Below are 23,058 nucleotides of genomic sequence, written 5' to 3'. Positions count from 1 at the left end.
CCAGAAGCCAGCCTCTTAACTGAAAAGTCATCAGGAGGTGAGTGTAATTTTAATAACTCTTCAGCCATCCTTTTACTTTCTTAATATGCTACCAGAGCTGATAGAAAACTTGGATTTCTTTGGATTCTTTTGTTAGATAATCCCTGAATGGGAAGATGAGTAAGTCCCTCTGCTTTAGGCCTAGTTAAGGTTGAGGCCTGAGGAGAATTAAAGGACTGCTTTGAAGATGGGGAAGTGAACAAGCTCTGGTTTATCTAAGGTGTAAGGAGTGAGGACTAGCAAGATTTAAAAGAGGCATAGATGTTAGAATTGCAGATAAATTTATCTGGTGCTGACTAGATAGTAAACTTTTTACTACTTGTGAACCCAAGTTGCGACCCAGTGCATCCTACCACTTTAACCAAGTGACAAGCACAACCTTTTGCCATGTATCTGGAGGTGCAGGCTTCAGATTTCCCATTACCAGGCCTTTCTGCTCACTTAGCAGGGCCTGTTTCCCACATTATGTGCCTATCGCTTCAGATGCTCATTGCCTCTTGCCTGAGCCATTCAGCAATCTCTAACTGGCCTCTCACTTTGGATCTCCCTCCCTTTCCAGTCCAACCTGCCAGAGTTTGCTGCTTTGCTGCCTCCAAGTCTGCCCCCAGGATGAAGGGCATATTCCTTAGCTTGGTAGTCTTTGTTCTCAGGGTCTGACCCCAAACTGCTATTCTGGTTATCTCCAGATCTGCTTCTTACCTATCTACTGGAAGTTCTGGGAGTACTGTTGTAGTGATTGTCTGTAAAATTTCCCTCCATTCTATTCTTTATTTTAGTTCTGGAGTACTCTTCTGCTCAACTGCTTACCTGTTTTAGAGTACATGACCAGAGCTGGCCATTCTTTCCCTCTGTGCTACAGCAGTACTCCTACAAATCCTTAGCTCTGGAAAAAGGAATACTGCCAACAATCATCTTTGGCTTACATATCAGAAGTGGAGAGTTAGTCTTATTCTTTGTGCCTATGATCCCAGGTCTCTGTTAGAACTCAGAAAATATTTACATGAACATACCTATTAACAATAGTAGCTACCATTTATTGAATGTCTACTATGTGTCAGAATCTAAGTGCTGTAACCTAGTTGATTAAATCCTCACAATAGTCCTGTGAAAGAGGTGGTATTATCCAGTTTACAGATGAGAAGATGGAGGCCCTGAGGATTTAAGGAGCATGCCCAGACCAGATTACAGTTAAGTGGCAGAAGCAGGAATGGAACCCAGGCCTGTCTGTATAACTCACACTTCCGGCCCTTGACTTTGGGTTATTGCTGTTGGGATATATGCCTGCGTCTCTCTAGCCTGATGGTGTGCTCATGACTCAGGACTGAGCCCACGCAAATCTTGATGTTCCTAGCATTGCTCTGGCCAGTTAGCATTCATGCATTACATGCTTGCTGAGTGGATCTGCATTCCCCTGTGCCCACCAAATTGTATGTTTCTTTAGGATCAAAAAGATTTATTTTTGTATCTTCCGTGTTTTTTTTTTTTTTTTTTAACATTTAGCATGCATTCGATAATATTTGTTGAATGAATGGATTGATGGTAGGGCCAGAAAAGACTCTCAAACTTAAATGAGGCATTTAGCTCCACAGTATCTGATTTTGTGAAGATGTACTGTCTATCAGAGACCAGTGTTTTCAGGAGAGATTCTAGACAGCATATAAAGCAGTTCAGAATTTTAAACAGCTGTATGACAGCAGCATTGTCTACTCTTAGCAGTTATGGAGGTGTGTCCAGGTCAGTTGAGAAGAAAGTCACGTTACGTCTATTTAGCTACTGTTACATTGAGCACCTGTGTTCCCTCTACTGGGCTAGGCACTGTCTATGTTGTCTCTAACACAAGTCTGTAGGGCAATGTATATATTTAAAATACATTTGTCAACAAATGTTTTCATGTGAGTCACATACCCCTCCATATGGTAGAGAAAATACCCAGTAGATATCAGGGTTTCCCAAACCCTGAAGAAAGTAAGTAGAAATTAATAAAGCACTAGTTTTGATTTGAACCTTAGCCTCCAGAGCTGAGTCCCTTCAAGGGTGACTCCTTCAAAAGCCACAGACCTGGTGCTTTCCTACCCCTAGTCTATCAAGGTGATCTTCTTGGTCATTGCTGACTTCTGAGGTATCCCAAGGGAGTTGATAGTTGCTCTTATAACCTGGAAAGGTTTTGTTCTCCTTATTTCACTTGTCTTGTTTATGTTAGTTCTTGAGACTTGGCAAGTCAGCCAGCACTGGGTTTCCTGAAGTGTCAGTTAAGCATATGACTTTGACCACAGAGCAAGGGTGGAGATTTATATACTCTAAAAGTATTTCAGTGCATGGGTCCAAATTATTTTGTGGGACTTCACTGTTGATTTCTTTCACTTCACTAACAATAAGGCAATCTTACTTGAATAGAATAGTTAATTTAAATCATCTTTTGGATACTGGGTTTTTAAAAGAATGTGCTGAAATCCAGGGAGTCATTCATGAGAAAAATATGCATAAATAATTGTGCCTAGAACCTCAGATTTTTAATGGATCTGCTTTAGTATATCTAGTAGAGAGGTTTACCCTTCAAAGTACTATATACACTTGTTATTGAACATTAGTATAGGTTTTAAAGTTTGATTATATGGAAAAGTTCTTTTCACTGGTATTTGTTATAGTGGGATATATTCCTGTACTCCTCCTTAAGGATTTAACCTTTAAAGTATTTCTCTGTTCCTAAAACAACGTCCAGGAGTGAAGTTACTGTTTTGTATACATTTTTTTTCTACCTAGTATCTAATGTTTATTAAACATTTGCTATTTTTGAGATAATTTAAGATTTATAAATTATCTGTTCAGTAGTTCAAAATATTGGATCTCTTGCATCATTCTCATTCAATACTTAGAGAGTAACTTTATAAGTAGCAGTATTTCCATCTTACAAATGAGGAAATTGAGGTCGAGAGGTTAAGCAACCTACCTAAGATAACACTAATAGCTAAGAAGTCAAGATTGGAATCCAAGCTTGCCTCCTTCCACTGTCCACTGTCATTTAGAAAACACAGATATCTGCCTTGATCATAGCAAAGATTACCTTTATACCAAAAAGCCAAACAAAGCAAACACACACACACACACACAAACATAACCTTAAAGGAAATTTAAGAGAAGAGAGAAAATAAACCTAACATCCTGCTACTGTGACAAATTAAAGTAGGGCTTTTACTATGTATCTTCATGGCTCAGTATTAAATAGGTAGCCTGGTGGGATGAGGGGAAAGTACTGTGTAAGGAAGCAACAGAAAAGTTTAGGGGAGGTAGCAGATAACACGATAATATGTTAAGAGTACGGAGCTCCAGCCTGACTGGTTCCCAGCTTTGGTTCAGAGGTCTCTTAAACATCTATTTGTTATAGATTAATCCTGCAATAAAAGCCCCAGTGAGATAAGGGGACCCTGTGTAAGTCTTGTTTTATTTGGCTATAGGGAGACCTGTAACCTCTCATGTCCACCACATCATGTTTGTGTTGAGCACCGAGGAGGGGAGGTCTGGGAGAGGGCTGAGTGCTGGGAGTGAATGACTCTGAAGTCCTAGCAAAGGGACTGGAAAGTAATAGAGGAGACAAAACTGGAGAAAATAAGAAAGGAAATGCAGAGCCATAAGGAACCCTTAGCAGCAGTTCTGAAAGAGGGACAGGGGAAGAGGAGAACTGAACCAACTTGGAGGCCAAGCTGTGTGTCATGGATGCCTGAACTAGTCTTTACTGAGTAAAGAAGGTAGACTTGAGTGATTTTTCTGAAGTACTACTGCACTTCTGCTTTCTGTTAGAAGTCAGATGGAAGCGTACCAGTATAACTGAAAATATGTATTGCTGGTTCCTTTTTAAGCTGCAATTACGTAGTTATTACTAGTAATTGGACCTTATGTTAGAAATACCACTGTTTAGTGATTTAAAGATTCACAAGTGTAGAAATCTCATTCTTAAATGAGTACAGAAAAATCATTAGACTTGAGATTCTTACTTTGTAGTGACATCTAAACCTTGTGCTCTCAAGACAGATTTAAAAAGCAGAATACAATGCTAGTATGACTTTGTGAGGTTGCTCAAGTTACATGCTTCTAAGGTTCTCAGGGACAAGGGTTTACGGTAGGTTGAATTCAGCATTGAAACTCCCATCCTAATAGTATGATGCCTGTTTTGATGTGTTCTGTTGCTCCAAGCAAGTTCTCTGGGCTGTTGATTCCTGAGAAATCTCTGTAAAAGGTATTAGTAATACTGTAAGGTCAGTTAGGATAATTAATTAATTTTTCTAAAGCCTTTTGAAATTCTTAAGATGAAAGACTGTATGGAGCAAATTAGTGTTAGCCTGTTTAACCTTCTCTGAACCCAGAGAAAACAGGTACTGTAGGGTTGAGAAGGTGAAGCTCCCAAGAGTATGATTAACTATGAAAACTAACTTTTTGGATTTAGGACTTGGAATTAACTATGTATATTCATCTAAGACTTGGGGGCAAAATACGGCCCTTTGATGATGACTCTGTGTCCCAACTTTGTTTTTCTCCTGTTTTTCATTAAGAGAAAAGACTGACTTTCTGAAAAGGAGTGAACTTCTACATAATATCTGTAAGATCTGTTTCTTCCACTAATCTGTGAAATTAATCTTTTGCTGTTAGATAACTTGCAGTAGATGCTGAACAAAGTTTTTCGTCTACATTTGTACATTCAAACATACTCAAATGCATCCATGTGAGAACGGCATTGCTTGGAAGATTTAAAACCAAGTTTAGAGAAGCTAACAGTCCAATCAAGCAGGATAAATATATGTACATAAGAAACCATAATTCACGGTGTTTCTGAAAAAAATGCATGTTTCTTCCTGAATTACCCCTACTTAAAATAATGGTGGACAAATAGTAATGTAAATTATTTTGGAGTAACTTTATACTAGGTTTTGCTATTTGTGCATTTGCCAGGAACTTTCTGTTAATGTCAAAGAAAAGTGAACCAGTCTAGATGTACAGGAAGGAAGGTAGGGCTAATTCCGGGTACCTTGAAACCTAGGTTGACTGGTACTGTGTGGTGTGGTTCAGGGGATGTCTGCATCACCTCTCTCCCTCTCTGTTTAAAGGGCACCTACTGAAATTGTCAAAACCTTCGATTTTGGGGGTTGCTGAGTAAACTTTCTCTTTAAAAAGATGTATTTCTTCCCATTGTTACGTATACTTTGCTACTGGTGTAACTGAGGAGTTGAGCTATCTCCAACTTGAATTCCCACTGAACTAGTGGGTGCATTTTCCGCCTTAGATTAGTTAGTAGATTACTGCTTTCCTATCCTTATTGTGTTTAAAATCGTCATAGTTTTGCTCACCTTTCAGGGTTCATGTTTACTATCCATTCAGAGTCTGTGGCCTTTAGTAGCTTCCAAGTAAACAGTTCTTTTGGCGAGACCGTACCGGCTTTTTCTAACACCTTTGGAGAACCACAGATTTGTTGTGTGATGGGGTCTCCCCCGCACTGTGCACCCCCCAGAGCTCTCCTGGGAGCTTCCTCTGGCACAGACGTTTGCGGGCCGCCCCACCCCATGGGGTAGTGGAGGGGATTTGGCTTTTGAGGTCTCGGATAGGTAATTAACTCAATTTACATTTGTATAATGAAGAATGAGTTCCAAACAACCACTTTACAAGTGAACCCTGAGGTCAGCCTATTGGTAGTGGAGGTTTTGCGTGTCAAGATCCGTGGCCTTACGGGTTGTTTATAATCTGGGCAGATTTAGTTCTCAAAAACAAAAAAACCAAAGACCTCACCTTTTAATCAGAGAACTAAAAACCGGTCGACCCAACTACAGACAACAGATGTTTAAAAGCGCGAGACCTTTAGTAGCCGCCCCCCCACCCCCCCAGTGTTCTCGAAAGCTAGGTGACATCGTCGGTAAACGCAAATATGAGCCATCAGTGACCCTGTCTCGCGCGCAGGTCGGGCCGTTTCTGCGGGCGCTCCGCGGGTTTGTGCGTAACTCGGGCAGCTCTGCGCCGCGGCCGCTGGGGGGCGGGGCCTCGGGTGGCTCCAGTGCGCAGGGGCGGACGCCCCCCCTGTTCTGACGACCCCTCTACTTCCGCCTCTGAGGAAACGTCGTCATAAACGTCGTGAAGGCCTTCACTTCATCCTAGTCCCCTTGAGCGCCCGTCGCTGACATGTCGGATGAAAAGGATTCCCTGAGGGGAGGCGTGGAGGGAGAACGCGGGCGAGTGGTGACCATCCCCCGCAGTGTGCGCTCAGTGAAGCAGGCGGTAGAGGAGGAAGAGCGGATGAAGGAAGTGGCGGAGGGGGCTGATGACATCTCGGACTGCAGCTCTGATGACCTCGGCTGCAGGGAGGCCGACGTAATAACCCCCAGCCTCCTGGGGCTTGTGGACGACGAGGAGAAGTACCGGATAATCCGCCGACAGTACCGGCAGCTCATCTATAACGTCCAGCAGAACCGTGAAGATATAATGAACGCTGCGAGCGACACGTTGACCCAGGCTCTTGAAGAAGCCAACATTCTGTTTGATGAAGTGAGCCGAACAAGAGAAGCAGCCCTTGATGCCCAGTTTCTTGTTTTGGCTTCTGATTTGGGTAAAGAGAAGGCAAAGCAGCTAAACTGTGACATTAGCTCTTTTAATCAAGTAGCATTTTGTGACTTTCTGTTTATATTCGTGGGTCTAAACTGGATGGAAGATGATGGACATAAAGAGTTGAGTGCTTGTGATGATAATATCGCTCTTTCCTTCTGGGAGACAGTACAAAAGAAAGCAACATGCTGGATATTGCAAGCGGAAACATTCCACTTTATTTTTGGTTCATTCAAGCCGGAGTCTTCTACACCAAAGCCCCGACTTGAAAACCAGAAAAAAGTTCACAAAATAGAAGAAAATGGAGATATGCCTAAAAAACTGAGAAAGTTGGACCTGAATAGTAATCATGAGGCAACAGAAAAAGAAGTAGAAAGAATCTTGGGATTGTTGCAAACGTACTTTCGAAAGTATCCTGATACTCCCGTGTCCTATTTTGAGTTTGTGATTGATCCAAACTCTTTTTCTCGTACTGTGGAGAATATATTTTATGTTTCTTTCATTATAAGGGATGGATTTGCAAGAATAAGGCTTGATCAAGACAGGCTGCCAATATTAGAGCCAATTAATATTAGCCAAATGGGTGAGGGAAGTGATGCCAGTTACCATGGCAGGAAGCAAGGAATTATATCTTTGAGTTTACAGGACTGGAAAAATATTGTGGCAACTTTTGAAATATCAGAGGCTATGATTACAAACTCATACTAAGGTTTTGTGTTAGTTTAGGATGCATTTTGTGGCTTTTAAAAAGGATCTCAAAATGGAGAGTAAAATCCAAATAGGAGCATTTACTGTATCTTGTAAAGTGAAAAGGTATTTTCTAGAACATCAGAAGTTGTTTTACTGTGTAGTGTATTTTTCTTGTTATGTTGCCCTGATATTTTGCTATTAAAAAAAAATTCACTGACATGTTCATGGGGAAATCTTTTTGAATGCCCTCTAATAAAAATCAGTTCTGAATTTCATAAATTTAAAGGTATTTAATAGTTCTCAATAAAATCAGTTATTATGCTGTGTGATACTGCATTGCTTTTTGTGTTTCATGGAGCCAGAGGAATCCCAGATGGGGCTTCTAACCAGGTTGGGGGACGAGTGGGTGAGTGGGTGAAAAAAGTAGGCAAGAAAGACTATCTGTGGGGCAGTGAATATGCACTGTTAATATTGTAAAAAAGAAAGATGCCACACTTCGGTGCAAAGAGGACTCAGTAAGATTAATGAGTGTCCATATTATAAATAATTTATCCTGTGATTGGACTCAACAAAACAGTAGAGTAGCTCTACTGGAGTAGATAAGGCATCAACTAAGCTGTGAAGGGTGAGAAGGAATTGGTCAACGATTTGAAAGATATTCTAGGCAGGGGAATATGAAAGCCACATTCATAGGATTGTGAGAAATTATGGCACCAGAAAACTTGTTTTTTTGGGAAAACTATTAAGTTTGAATGTTAAACTGGGCAAAAAATTGAATGACCTCACCTATTAATATCCTCAGAGGTAGGAAATGTTTTTGTTGGATAATTTCAAGCAACAGAATCTTTTAACATCCAGTTACAGTCTTTATCTACTTGTTTAATATCTTCTCTGGTCCCTAGTTTCAGAATACTTTTGTAATTTCTGCTAGTACACAGAGTGTCCTTCAGAGTCAGTGATGTTTCATTATGTAACAGCCTTGAATGTTCCCAGTTCAGTTTTGCATTTCTTCATAAGGCTTTAAATGCCTGGAAACTGTCCCTGTTTAACTGAAACACATGATTAATTATACAGATGTTCTTCATGTGATATAAAGTCATAAAGACTTGACTTTTTATTGCAATTGTTTAAAAAATGTAAATGACCTTATTTGGAGACGACTACCAAAAATTTGGGTCTTTAAGACAGATTTTGACAGAACAGTGAGCATACCTGTAAGCTGCTTTTCTTCATCTCTCCAGGAACTTATCTTTGGTAGTGGTGGATTTTGCCATTAAACATTATTTGACAGGTGGATAACTGTCTGTTTCGCTAACAGTAATAATAAAGTTTCCTACTTAGTCTGGTGTTGGCACAGGGAACAGAAGTCCAAAGACTTAAATAAATGACGTCCAGATCGAGAGGAGAGAGATTGTGTGTGTGTGTGCATGCAGAAGGTTCTTCAGTAATAGTGGTTTTTAGCAAAAACAGAAATTTTGCCAATTATTTTCTAAAGTAATCATCTTCCCCCTTCTTTGTATGAAGGAATGCTAACCCAGTGACTACCACCCTTTGATTTAATGATTGTGGAAGCATCACTTGATTTCACTGATCCTCATTTCAGCATGTCTCCACCAACCAAGTTCCTTGGGTTTTCCAGAGATTCACTGTTAGAGGAAAAGATGACTCTTAAAAGCAAAAAGATCTGCTTTTTTCAAAGATTTCATCACCACAAGATTGCTCTGTTAGATGCCTAGTGTTCTTAATAGAAGTATTTTGAGACTTCGTGATGACAAAGCTTGAATAGAGAACGTGGCACTTTAGGGGGAAGGTAGTGTTTTGGGTCTGCTCTAATGTTATAACTGTTAAACCATAAATCAGGTTGACCACTTATTTCTATCTTTACTGGTTGTGATGACACCTGGGTTGTCTCATCACTTGGAAACAGAAGCAAGTGCTCATCTGGAAGAAAAAAGAATTGACCAATAGATAATTTAGTTATAGAGATTAGGTGTGAACCAAACTGAAAGTCTCTGTTTTCCCACTAATATAGAATGGTTTAAATTTCATGGGTTCAATAAAATCAACTAGGAGAATATTATGGGAAAAATTTTTTAACTAGAACTTTATTGTATAACAACCACTTTCTGATCAAAGGACTTGGGATCAGACACTGACTCTTAACTTTCTGGTTAGAGACTATGGACAAATTATTGAACCTGTAAACCTTAAGGTTTTTGTTGCCAAGTGGGAACAATATCTTCTATCTCTTAAATTTGTAGTAAGGATAAAATCAGAAAATGTATGCGACCAGTACTTTGAAGTACAAATTACTGGTTATGGTATGAGAAAACAAAGAAATTTGTAATCATTTACACCAGGGTCCAATTCTTCACTCACGGGCAAGTTTCGTACTCTGTGGGCCTCTCTCTTGTCATTTATGAAATGGAATGACAGCTGATGGGATGACTGCTCTGAGTGTTAAATGGGATATATAAAACATCTAGCATAGTGGCACTTTTTGAGCACACAGGTTAGGGCCTTGTTTTCTAGATGACAGAAAGTCCATTCTGCCACCTCCCTCCATGGTGATATCTCTGTCATGGTTCATTCAGTTACCTTTAGGTGTGGACATGACTTCCTCATGATATTGCCTTTGTTCTAGGGAATCCATTTCAAGTGAGAGGAACTGGCACTTTGTTAATTTACTCACCTGTTTGAGTCCCCACTGTGCCAGACACAGCTCTAGGCACTGGGGAAAAGTGTCTGACAAAAAATTGCCCATCTCCTGGAATGTATATTTTGATGGGTGTATTTAGTTTCCTATTGATGCAATAACAAACTACCGTTTAGTGGCTTAAAACAACACACGTTTATTATCTTACTATTCTGGAGGTTGGACATACAAAATCTGTTTCTGTGGTCTAAAGGCAGCGTACCAGCAAGGCTGGTTCCTGCTGAGGCTCTGAGGGGAAAATCTGAGTCCTTGCCTTTCTCAGTTTTTGGATGTTGCCTGCATTCCTTGATTCACACTCTCTTCCTCCATGTTCAAAGCTGACAGTGCAACTTCTTCTCTCTTCACACTTAGTTCTGTAATGAAGTCTGCCTCTGCCTCCCTCTTAGAAAGATACATGAGATTAATTTGGGCCCCTTGGGCAATCCTGGAAAATCTCCCATCATCAGATCCTTAAATCACATCTCTAAGGCCCTTTTTACAGATAATGTATTCACAGGTTCTAGGGATCAAACTTTGATGTTGGGGGACCCCTATCACAGAGGGGAGACGGCATGTTTCCTTTTAATAATGATTGCTCTCAAGAAAAACTGTTCGGATAAGAGGTTGAGATGCTACCTCAGGGTGGTGAGGGAAGGCCCTCAGGAAGAGGCACCTGAAACACTATTTGAAGTAGAATCTATTTTATTTATAATTTGTTAGTATTTCATACAGAATAAATATTAAATATTACCTTGGCCCTAGATATTTTAGGTGCATGATAGCTGAAGATCTAGATACTTAATTGGTCATGGACACTCCCCTGATTCTCCCCGGAGGAAGATTGGTGTGTAGCAAGCATCTCCATTTCCTAAGCAGGAAAGGGATTCCTTGATTTGTACTCACCTCAGTATTACTGCTTGGTACTTGCCACCTGGCACCACCTGTCAGCATTGACTCAAAATTTCCCTGTGCTCAGGCACTGGCAAATTTCTTTGCTGCAAAAAGCCACATAGTATTTTAAGCTTTGTAGGCCATATGGCCCCTGTTGGAACGAATCCACTGAGCTGTTGTTGCAAAAACAGCAGCTATGGACAATATTGAAATGTGTGGGTGTAGCTGTTTTCCAATAAAGCTTTATTCATGGAGACTGAAACTTGAATTTCATAGAATTATTATGTATTATGAAGTGTAATGCTCTTGATTTTTCTCCCCTTTATAATTTGAAAATGTTAATCATTCTTGGTTGAGGAGCTGTTAAAAAAACAACACAAAAATAACCAGCTGGTTGGATCTGTCCAGCAAGGCTGTAGTTTGCCAACTCGTGTCATAGGCCTAGGGCCCAGTCTTTCCAGAAAGTCTATAGCATTTAAACCATCACTTAGTGTTCCTTCTTTCCTGACCCACAATCCTCTAGAGCACGAAGAGGCTTGAGGTACAGCTCCAGTGGATGCTGCAGCCTGTTGGCAACATCAGCAATCAGATTTTGCAGAAAACAAGGAGTTGGCACCTGGAATAGGTTATACAATCACTGCAAACAAGGAACCTGGGCAGGAGAATTTAAGGAACTTGCCCATGATCACATAGCAGCAGCAAAGTCAGGTTCAAATTTGGACTAAATCTAAGCACCTAACCCAGTACACTATATTGCTTATACTTTTTTAGTGTATCCCACATTTTATTTTTCTGGATGAGAAAACTGAACTGAAGCTCAGCTTATCGTATACAGAGTAGAGTAGTGACTAACACCCAAGTCTTTTATTCTGTAAATATTTTTGAACATCACATATGTGCAAAGTTGGCCCTGGTGATGCAGGGATGAGAGGCAAGACTCCTGTCCTTAAGAGTTGATGGGATTGTGTGATGATGCCAGTAGGCTCTAGAGGAGGACCCAACCCAGGCACCACTACCATATAAAGGCTTCTGGCTCAATCTTGAAGGACCTTAAGGGGTTGGGGTGGACCACCTGTGCTGAGCATTCTGCTAACATGGTTAACAATTGCAAGGAAGAAAAGGAGAAATAATGTTGGAATCTTTAGGGAGACAAGTAAGATATGGGCCTTACATTGGGGTCTTAGGAGTTCTTGTAACAACATTCTAAAGGAATGCATTAGAAAGGGTTATGTGTATTTTAAATAAAAATAACATGCAGCCTGTCTGTGTAGTGTATCAGGATTTGATGGAAAGAGGGAATTTCAGGGAAGTACAGGGAACCACCTGCAAATACTCCACAGCTTGACTTCAGCCACAGATAGGTCCCCTTTAGTTCGGGGAGAATTAGTAACCTTAAAAGGGATTTTTCCCAACAGCCACTGGGCTAATAATATGCAGTATCTCAAACTTGGCAGTTATGTGAGGTGAGGTACAGGGGCACATTAACTTCCTCTGGGGCACCCTGAGACCCCTTCAGAAAGTCCTTGAGGTTAAAATTATCTTTATAATGCTAAGATGCTATTTGCCTTTTTCATTCTAATTCTCTCACAAGTCTATCATGGGGTTTTCCAGAAGCCACATGACAGTATTGGAACAGACTGAACACAGGAAAGATATAAGCTGTCTTTTATTAAGACAGACGTTGAAGAGAATTATGAAGATACAAAATGCCACTCTTCTCACTAATTAAAAATACTTTAATGAATTATTTGTGTTTAATATTTAAGATATTTAATATTTTAATAATTTAAGATGTTTTAATATTTAAAATACTAAAAAAATTTTTAGTTTTAATTCCTAATAACTAAATATTAATAAATAAACCCCTTATTAACCAAAGCTCTTTGGGGTCCTAAATAATTCGAGGTTGTAAAGGGATCTTGAGACTAAAAAATTTGAAAACTCTTGTCAGCTACTGTGGACAGCAGTCACTATTTATAGCAGTTGTGATTGGAGGAAAATGGTAATTTTTCTTTCTCTCCTTTACCCCATCTGTGTGTTCCTGTCTTAAACTGTCTGGGGGAGTTGTCTTATATGTTATTTATATTTCAGGTATGAAACTACTTACCTGGAGCTGAATGACAGCAATTTCAGTTTTAAGTTGGATTAAAATTTGAAAACAGCATGTTTATTTCTGGGGCCATCTGAATGCTTCAGTTGCCTGTCTTGCTGATGGTATTTTTCCAGATGAAAAGTACCTTTTCAGGCTCACTCAGCTTGTTTTGTAAAATCTGTGCACTGGTTGATATAATTTTATTTTAAGCTTGAACCATAAGAACCTAGGGCTGATACAGAATTTCAGTACAGAACATTATAAACACTGATGAAGGGAGGATGTGGCTTTCTATTTTAGCGTAACAATGCATTTTCTTTTGTTCTAGTAGGTATGTTGCAGGGAGGGCCAGGGGAAGATGGTTACCAGAAAGGGTCGTTGTCATCCGGTCAGCCAGTGGTTGTGTTCTCTATTAAGTACATGCAGATAAAATGAGACTGAGATTAAAAAAGTAATTTTTCCAGAAGAGCATCTAGGTGCATTTATTAATTCTTTTTACCAGCAAGTCTGCCTTATGTTCTTTGAGACGAACTGGGGAGTAACACGTGCTGTCTGATTCTTATACTGATCCTTAGATCTGAATGTCTACTATTACCCAGTTGTGTTTCCTCCCACAGTGCCTTATATTGGAGGAGGAGCCTCAGCCATCATGCCAGCTGATGAATACTGGCTGTGTTTACCGGCCTCTCCTTTTAGACCTTTTGTACAGACGGTCAGGGTGGTGCCTTGTCCCCACTGTTGCTGGCTTCCAGGTGTTGTCCCTGCAGTCCCCGAGCCACCACTACCTGCTCTGCTGCCGAGGGGCAATCCCAGTACTCTGCCTCTTCCACCTTTTACTGCATCCCCTTCCACATTCCCAGCATCCTCTTCTGCCGACCCTAAGCTCTGCCTTTCGCCCCCTATGTCTGATGGTAGGGAGGAGAAAAATGTGCAGTCTGGGCTGGTAAGTTTGGGGGCCTTTTGATTTTTAAGGTTGAAACTTGATTTTTTGGAAACACTTTTTTTGTACTTGTTAACTTTTGCAGTCATTACCTCATGGTAGCACAGATTTTTGTTTTAATAAAAGGTAATACTAAATATTATCACCAAAACAGTGTTTCAGTATGAAATGTAATACGAAATGTACTGACATGTATAAAAATTAGTGGAATGAAATGATTTTTAAAGATTGAATGTCTAGCATGTATATTATAAAGCCTGTTACATACCAGGTAGATTGAAATAGAATACTAAATATAATATATGAGGCTTCATGCATAGGTAGATTAAAGAAGTGAGCTTTACAGAGTCGTGCTTGTTTATTTAGCACCACCTCCCCTTTCTTTGCTTACTTAAAATGTCTTGCAAAAGCAGGGACTTTTACATTTAACTTTTCCCGCAGGCAAATATCAATGATTTTTTTTCTGAATTCCTGGATTGTATGCCTTACCTAAACAATGTAGAAAAGTCTCAAAATATTTGGCTAATCTGTTTTGATTCCTATTTACAGGCCCCTATCTTAACTTGACACCACAGTCCACTCATTATTCTACCTTTGACTTGAAAGTCATGTTGGCTCCCAAGTTGTATTGATAGTTCTACTAAAAAAGTACAGAACAAATGTTTTTAAAAACCTAATTTAAAAACTAGCTTAACAATTGTAGGAAAAAGGGCTGACCAAACTTATTTAGGCCGAAATTGGTCTCACTGAGCCGTCAGGACCTTATGTAAAAGTACTATATGAACACTTTTAAGTAGCTGTTGTGATGTGAAGAGGCATTAGGACAATCCCAGCAGAAAACAAGCTACTGATCACCACTTGAGGGAAGGTTGAACATTTCTGTTGGTGTGCTGTAATGTAAATCAAATGTTTTTCCCTTGAAAGTTCCTTTTGCTTTTCTTTAAAGAAAGATTTTTGCCCAAAACTTTTCAGGCATTGCTGCTTTTAAGTTAAATTGTTTCTCCTTCCATTGTTTTTCTTTTTTAGGCTTATGAGGAGGGCCGACTTCAAAAACTATTGAAGATGAATGGCTCTGAGGATCTGTCTGAGTCCTATGACTATGATCTCATCATCATTGGAGGGGGCTCCGGAGGACTGGCAGCTGCTAAGGCAAGGCTCCTTGTGTGTTGCCTGACTCCTTGGTAGAAGAGTCACATCCCTGACAGAGTTCCCCAGGTTCTCTGTGGAATTTGAGCCACTCTTTTGACATTTTGCACATGAATTTGGGCAGGACATGTTAAGGGGACCACTTTATAAATCATTTTCCAAATTGATCTGCTTGTTTGAAATAGTGGGCCCAGTACTGAGGTACATTTTCACTTCAAGTTTGGTAGATTTTTCAGAAGTAATAAGGTTATTGTATAGAAATGGTTTGAAATTAAATAAATACATTTCTTACTCTTTAAATATAAATACTAGATTTTTTCACTTTAATGATTTCTTTATTCACTACCCATCTTCCCCAGTAGAAGGATGAGCAGTTGGATTTCTTAAACTTATTTATTAAAAATGGTTGCCTCCTGTGAAGTGGGCTAAAAGAACAACCGTGAACTCTGTTACATCAGGCCTGGAGATGATGAGTGGAGGATGTATGAATAGGAGAGGTTAAGGGGTGAGGCTCCTGGCCCTGAATTGAGATACATTTTCTACCTGTGAGGGGCCCTTGGGCCTGTCATCCTTCCCCAACAGGTTCTTGTGAAAGATGAGGGGGTTATACTCCTCCAAGATGGAGCTTGTGGAGAATCAGTAAAGGTAGATTCAAATGAAGCGGCCCAGAGTAGGAGCAGGCCAGTGTCTGGCATCAAGTGATGCTTTACTATAAATGGTTCAGGAGGAATTCCAGTTGTATTTTGCCTTAGTGATGCTGGTTTTGAAGGACACATAGTCTGAGGCCTTTCAAATAACCTTTGGTGGTCTAGTTGCCAATACACAGCTTACTTACTCTCTGTGGAAAAGAAAGGCTCCTCTGCGCAATGAACTTCTGGCTGTTGTCGTTCCTTCCCGAAAGTAGATTTGGAGACTACAGAGATGAGTCTTTTCACTGGCTTCTCACATGAAAATTTTAGAGAATCTGACAATTTCAGAAGAAAATGTGTTCTGCCTAGATACTGAATTAGATAAAACTTAAAAGTACTTTAAAAAATATCTTACAGGATGCAGGTTGAATCATGGGTTATAGATTATCGGCAGATCTTCTTCACTGGCTGCTTACAATTGCTTAGGAATGGCCGCATATTTCTCAGATATTGCTTAATTGGTTACTGGTTGAGAGGAATTAGGTAAGAGGAGTCTGGGGTTTCCAGTTGACTGTGATATTTTACAACTAATCTGCATTTCTTTGAAGCTACCCTTATGACTATCCGAGTATTGTTTAATTTTTGTCTTAGAGTTGCACTAATCATCTTGGTATATGAAATTCCCACGTATTAATAGCTGGCTATGTTTTAGGCATTATAGCTTAGTAAGAATAGCATGGATTTCTAACAGCCCATTTTCTAGTCGATCATGTTAACCTTTCCAACTCATTTTAATTATTATATTTTCCAGGAGGCAGCCAAATATAACAAGAAAGTGTTGGTCCTGGATTTTGTCACTCCAACCCCTCTTGGAACCAGATGGGGTAAGCTTTTAAAATACTTTAGAAATGAATTTGTAGGAGCGGTTTTTCCTCTGGCTTTGGTTTAAATGGCTCTTAAAACCCAGTTAAGGAATTAAAATTAAAAAGAAACCCAAAAACCAAAAACATACACCTCTTTGCCTTGTGTTAAGTTAAAGTAGATTCCAGTTAAATGTTGAAAATTTAAATTCTTTGGTGCAAAGACAAGATAATACAAAACCTTACCATCCACAGCTGTTAAGATGATTTAAAATTAACTTGAGTAATAAGCTAGTATACTTAGTGGCTTAATAACTGAAAGTTAAAAACTTTATCTGTGGATTTCTGTTTTGAACCCACCTCCTACATTCAGGAAGAACTGGAATCAGATACCTTAAGGGATAGTCCTTGTTTCTTCTGAGTCTTGGTGAATTTTATGTTCATTATTCATTTACTCAACAAATATTTATTGAACACTTAACTAAGAACAAGGGCTGCAGGCATGTGACAGTAAACACGGTAGACGTGAAGTTACTGCCCTTGGGGAGTTTGCATTCTAGTGGGGAAACCAAAGAATTATGATAAGTGATACTGAAAAAAATGATCTGGTGGAATAGAGAGGGCCTGGAAAGAGTTAAGCTTCGAGAAGGTTGCAAAGGAAGGCCTCTGAAGAGGTGGCATTTGGGTGAGGCCAAAAGTGCCAAATGCTGAGGAAGAACCTTCCAGGCAGCTTTCCGCTGAGGTGGCTAACACTCCTGTGTGGTTGTGGTGTGGGTGGGGGGAGCTGGAGGTAAGTTTGAGGGGAGGGCAGGTGTCAGACTGCGCAGGTCCTTGTTACGATGAGGAATTTGGACCTCATCAAAGCATAGTAGGAAGTCTTCGAGGAGGGGAGTAATGTGACATGTACATCTTATCAAGATGACTTGACTGCTTAAATGAGGAGGAGGCAAGAAACATAAACTCTGGATGAGGTCATCACAGTTTCTATGCGTCCATTCAGCAAACATGTACTAGGTGTCGATTTTGTGTCAGGCACTGTTCTTGTGGAGAACCTCTGACCTGTGGAGCTTAGGCTCCACCACGATGCTGGTAGCATTCTCAGGGCTGGTGTGTCCTGAGCTGTGAGGTACACTGCCATCTCTCACTCTTACATAATCATGCTGTAGTCGGGCAGCTGTGTCTGGGGAGGTCTCTCCCTATGCACTTGGACAAACTTCAACCCGAACAGGGGAGGGTTCTTGACTCTGGATGAGAAAGAATTCTCAAACAGGTCAGACTAGTGTAGGTAAGGAAGGAATTCATTAAAGCAAGAGTAGCAGCGAATGGTAGCAGCCCATGCAGGTGGCAGAGAGCAAGGGAGAGCAGCGGGAGGAAATGGAAGCTCATTGAACTGCTTGGCGTAGGGCAGATCCCTTGCCAACTCCAGAAGCCAGGGTCACCTGGCATCCAGTATCCTCTTGAATCAGCCCCTACCACCTGAGGATTTGGGGGAGCCACAGAGCACTGGGTAGATTATGTTCTGAGAACTTCCCAAAGCTAAGGAAGGAGATTTTCAGGCAGGCTGCTAAGGAGCACAGTTGTACAGCTGTAGTCCTGTGGTGGTCACCCGGGTGATGGGAACACGGAAGCCCAAATCAGAGATCTTAGTAGCCCTTCCCTACTTGTCTGAAGTAGGACAGAGAGAGAGAAGACTTGTGCTTAAGTCTAGAAAATTGAATGAAGTGACAAAGTAATAGACACTTACACTGGGAAAAGGGGTCTCATATTAATCTCCCAAGAGGCTTGGAAAAGTACAGAGACAAAATGCAGTAAGTTGAGCAGCGAGAAGTCTTTATTTAAGGCAAAGTACACCGAAGAAAGAGGAGTGCAGGCAGCCTCAGAGAGGAGGCTCGCTTACAGGCTTAGGATTCTGCCTTTTAAGGGTTTCAAGAATGGGGCAAAGGGCCGGGGGTGGGGTGCATAGACTTGACATCTAGTCTCATGGTGTCTGTCTCTGGTGAGAGATGTTGTGTCACCATCCACAGTCTCAGTCCTCTAAATATTCTGTAAGATAAACTTAACACAAGAGGTTTCTTGATCCTGTTCTTCTCCAAGATAGTGGTTACCCTAAGCAGGGTTAAGAATCTCACCTCATAACTCCCTTTTTTTAAAAATGGAGTCTTAGCTGTAAGATGGGGTCCCTCCTGTTCTTACTGTTTTCATCCTCATTTTTCATCATAGGCAAGAAAAGTTAATCATGACGCTTGTCCCATGTCCCTGCTCTACCCTGCTGCCATTTTGGCTCCCTCCCCACCTGCCCACGTTTTATTCTAATGGAGACAAGTGATCACCATGTTCCTTAGGCTCAAGGGTGCTAACCCTTTGGGGTTTTTTGGTCATGTGTCCTTTTGTGAGACTCCACAAAAGCTACAGACCATCTCCTTTAAAAAAATGCTCATATATGCCAAATTCTGTAGTTTCGAGACCCACTGCAGTCCAACCTCCCCAGCTAAATAACTCCTTTATCAGTTAGTTCCCGTCATAGATTCAGTGACAGGCATAGGGTTGTTCACAAAGTAAAATTTCAATTTCTGGCATCTTTTTCAGCAGTCAATTAATTTTCAGTCCTTTGAGTATATGGAAATTGTGGAAATTCCCCTTTTTTGCTTTTATGTAGGATGATGTCACTGTGTTCGGTGTATGAGGCTTTCTGAACTTGGAAATGTCATGAGACTTAGGAGTAAACTTGCATAAATAGTATTGACTACATTAAGCAAGTAAATTATGACCTTTTATAGAATGGTAATAATTGTTGACCTTCTTTGAAGGACTGTGGAGCAACCTATAAACTGACTCCCAATATTGTTGCAGGTCTTGGAGGAACATGTGTGAATGTGGGCTGCATACCTAAAAAACTGATGCATCAAGCAGCTTTGTTAGGACAAGCCCTGCAAGACTCTCGAACCTATGGATGGAACATCGGGGAGACGGGTATGGATGGAAAGCTCCTTGTCCACATGTGCTTGTGGGGGTTTGAGTTGTGATCCTGAGATAAATATGTACCATGCAATTTTATAAGACTAGCAAATAACCTGAAAGTTGTTTTTATTGTTTACAGTTTTCTTGGATAAAATCGCTGCATTTATTCTGTGTCAGGTAGCTACATAGCTATTATGATGAGAATAGTTAATGCCCTTGGAGTATCTTTCTAAAATAGAAAACCAGAAATCTTTGGAATAAATTCTCCGAACTGTGTAATAGTTTTATAAAGGAGTTTTATACTTGCTTTCCTTTGAAGCTGTTGGATATTCCTCTCTCCAGAGATGTCTGTTTTATGAGTTGATACTTTGGGGGTGGGGGATTGTTTGTTTGTTGAGAAGGGAATGGTCAGTCTTTGTTGTATTAAAAATACTTAGGATCCCCTAGAAACCCTAATAAAGTTGAAGAGGAATTTGCCAACTTTAGAAACTAGATAGCATTGTCTGGTAGAAGAAAAAAAATGAAGCCTGGTATATAAAGCTTCATGGCTAATTAATAACATAGGTATATATAGCCTGCAGGGCATGCTCTGATTTTTCTTCTGTGCCCTTTAAAGGAAAACCTAAGACCTATCCATTTTCTAACCACACTTATAAGATCTGTGACATGTGCCTCTCCCCACCATCATTTCACACATTGTCTTGACCAGTGTTTTCAGTGGATTTCTGTCCCTAGGATACCCTAGGGTTAAGATCTTTCCTTTACCCACCTTGTCCCCTTAAAGTAGGTTTTTGTAATAGACCTGACTTTGCCATTTATTGCCTGTGTGATGAGGATTAAACACAATAGTGTGATTAAAATACCTGCTCCTCAGCAAGTGTTACTTCTGAACCTGTCTCCTGGACTTGGTTACTTATAATTCTTCCTTCAGTTTCAATAAATTGGAATAGATTCTGCCAAGTACTTGGTTCTTTGTTTTTAATTTACAAGTATAATAGGACATTGTACATTTGAACCAAGTTAGTTTCCTCTTAAGAAGAAGGGCATGTAACAAGAACATGAATCTGAAAAAGTCTAGAATTTGTTGGAAAACGTAAGGTTGTTCCAAACAATTTCAATTTTTGTAGCTTTATAATTTCCATATACTGTCTTCATAGTGAATGCCACTGGCCCTTCAATCTAGGTAAACAGCAGTGCTGGGGAGCTGTAACTCAGAGTCACACAATTTCTATTCATTTGTATAGGGTTAGGACTCAAACTGGTATGTTGTACTAGTTGATGTTAGCTTTAAACTATCAACTCTTAGGAAAAATGAAGTCAGTGTAGCAGAATTGCTTAATTTAGGTAGAAATGTAGGGAAATTTATGTAGTAGATCTTTAGAATCTTAAAAAGCTAGGTAAGTACAGGTTTCTGCTTAATGTTATTTTTATTAATAGGGCCAAGTAAGTATAATTCTGATAAATTCAATAATCAGGTGGGTGGTAAAATAACTTGATGGATTGACAGAGCTTACCAGCAAAAGGATGCCTCTGTAGCTGTTAAGTGACAAAAATAAGCCCTGGCTATGCTTATTGATGGTGAATTTATTCTAAGTTAATAAAGAACGAAGAAACGTAAAGTGGCTGAGGCGATAAAGAGCTGCTACCAGCACAGTCCAGGTCTGTACATTCAAACCAGCAAAGCTCCCTGAATCTCATGGACTTGTAAAACTGTGAGCCAACTCAAAGTTGTTTTGTCTGTCCTTACAGAAGCTATTTACTCAACTCATGTAACAGTTTTGCCTCTTCTGTGCTTCCTCGCCCTTCTGAGGTTTTAAGGATAGAAATAGATAATTTTCTGTGTTTATACCTTCCACCTCCTGTGTTTGGCAGCAGCAATCCCAAAGTCTTCAGTGAGAGCTATTGAGGAGCCGTGCACTGTTTAGTTCCCTGCACTCTTCCTACATGAAGCTTGGTGGTGTGTTTACTGATACACGATGGGCAGCCTTTCTCTTTAAACCTGGGGCCTCCAGCAGCTGTGAAACAGGAGTGGGGCTTGTGGGAGCGAGTGTGGCTTGTGGGAGCGGCCTGTTGAACCTGCCAGGACCCCCACCTCAGGGAGGAGCAGTCATTTCTTTTTGTGTGAAGAGTACAGTGGATTTAAATACACTACTTTATGTCATTAGGTCCGAGAGAAAGAAAGAAACTTGAAGGTATATTTTTCAAATGAGAAACTGCTTATCCACATTCCCAACATATGAATTGTGAGGCTTACTTTTCATTTTTCAATAGAAACCTATCTAATCTCATGTCCTTGACCAGTTTTCTAGGAAAATTGTCTTCTCTGACCTCGCAGATAGTTCTGAGAGTGGTGAGGAAGAAAAGGGACTCAGGCCAGGCAGCTCAGCTGAATCTGCCTGGTGACCCGGGGGAGTGACACGTCCAGGACTCAGCCTGTGCTTTTCTTAAAGCTCCAAATTGAGAATGCACAGAGAAAGTCTCAGGCCTTAAAATAAAAATTACTTGAGCTCTGTCATATAAACTGGATGAATCGGTCCTTTCTGGAAGATTTATTGGCTTTAATTTTTCAGACTTACCTGTTAGGGTTCTATGCTTAAGAATTAAATGTGCCTTTAAAAAATTAAAATATTTGAAGAAGTTTTAGGATCCTGTCATTACAAAGAAAGCAGCGTCACTGGTTCGTAGAGACTGGGGGTGGGCGTGGCTGCCTACTCTCCCGGAGGGTGAAGGAGCTTGGGCATGGGCAGGGGGTTTGCAGAAGAAGGCTGTAACCGAGTTAAGGTTGGAATATGTCTAATCATTGGATTTGAATTTATTGAAGTACAAATTGAATTTATTGGTGCTATTATTTAATCTTAGCAGTGTCTTACTTTAGAATATGTTATGCCCTGTAGGATTTGCAGAGTGTAAGCTATTCAGTTCTACAGCTGTTAAAATTTCCGAAGTGACTCTTCTCTTTGATCTGGTTCATTATTCTCCCTGGGTGTGTTACTGGCACGCTGGGCTGGATGGCTCCTTGTTGTAGGGAACTATAAAGGACATTTAGCATGACTGACCCCAAAAACATAAAAAAAAAAAAGTATCTGGGATTTGCTTAAAATACTCTAGTTTAAAAAAGAGAAGGAGAGAGAGAGAGAGGTGAGGGAGGGAGGAAGGGAGAGGGAGGGAAAAGGAGGGAGGGACAGAGAGGAGGGAGGGAGGGAGGCGTATAAAATGGAATTGATAAAGTGTTCATTGTTGGAGCTAGGTGACAGGCCCGTGGGGGAGGGTCACACTGTTCCATCCCCTTCCTGGTGGAGGGACAGGGGGTCCTGCCTCTGTTACTATGGTGGTAGACAGAGGCCAGAGGATAGGTTGGGATTCCCTGCAGTGTTCCGCACTCCCCGCCCCCAGCACCTAGTCCTCTCCTATCACAACCAGTGTGGCTTCACAGTCACTTTTTAAAAAAATTGAACCGAAGTAAACTTCCTGTTCATCTCCAGTAAATGAGAAAAAACGCTTGTGTGTGGTTATCTGAGTCCTAAGGGTTACCAGAAAGC

At 40.5% G+C, this 23,058-nt stretch overlaps 2 protein-coding genes across 7 annotated transcripts in view; both read left to right on the top strand.

Moving 5' to 3' along the window:
* The window catches only part of TXNRD1 (thioredoxin reductase 1), a 75,890-nt gene that overhangs the window by 5,780 nt on the left and 47,052 nt on the right, over positions 1–23,058 (top strand). For 3 of the 6 annotated variants that reach the window (XM_036891151.2, XM_036891152.2, XM_036891153.2), the window contains exons 3-6: positions 13,604–13,929; positions 14,953–15,075; positions 16,513–16,585; positions 19,412–19,531. In XM_036891151.2, coding sequence (XP_036747046.2) covers positions 13,636–13,929; positions 14,953–15,075; positions 16,513–16,585; positions 19,412–19,531 — 610 coding nt within the window. In that variant the 5' untranslated portion in view covers positions 13,604–13,635. The remainder of the gene's footprint in view (positions 1–13,603; positions 13,930–14,952; positions 15,076–16,512; positions 16,586–19,411; positions 19,532–23,058) is intronic. The other 3 variants (XM_036891154.2, XM_036891155.2, XM_036891156.2) reach the window with 1 other exon arrangement.
* On the top strand, positions 6,049–7,631 carry EID3 (EP300 interacting inhibitor of differentiation 3). Its single transcript, XM_036891157.2, has one exon. The coding sequence runs from the start codon at positions 6,199–6,201 to the stop codon at positions 7,324–7,326; it is 1,128 nt and encodes a 375-aa protein (XP_036747052.2). The 5' UTR covers positions 6,049–6,198; the 3' UTR covers positions 7,327–7,631.

Source organism: Manis pentadactyla, chromosome 10, assembly GCF_030020395.1.
Source record: "Manis pentadactyla isolate mManPen7 chromosome 10, mManPen7.hap1, whole genome shotgun sequence".
NCBI classification, from domain to species: domain Eukaryota; kingdom Metazoa; phylum Chordata; class Mammalia; order Pholidota; family Manidae; genus Manis; species Manis pentadactyla.
Note: the sequence above shows the minus strand (reverse complement) of the source record. Positions and strands in the feature narration are given on the sequence as shown.

What these genes read in the sequence shown, in the direction of transcription:
- EID3 (XM_036891157.2), top strand. Translation starts at nt 6,199, where the DNA reads ATGTCGGATGAAAAGGATTCCCTGAGGGGAGGCGTGGAGGGAGAACGC.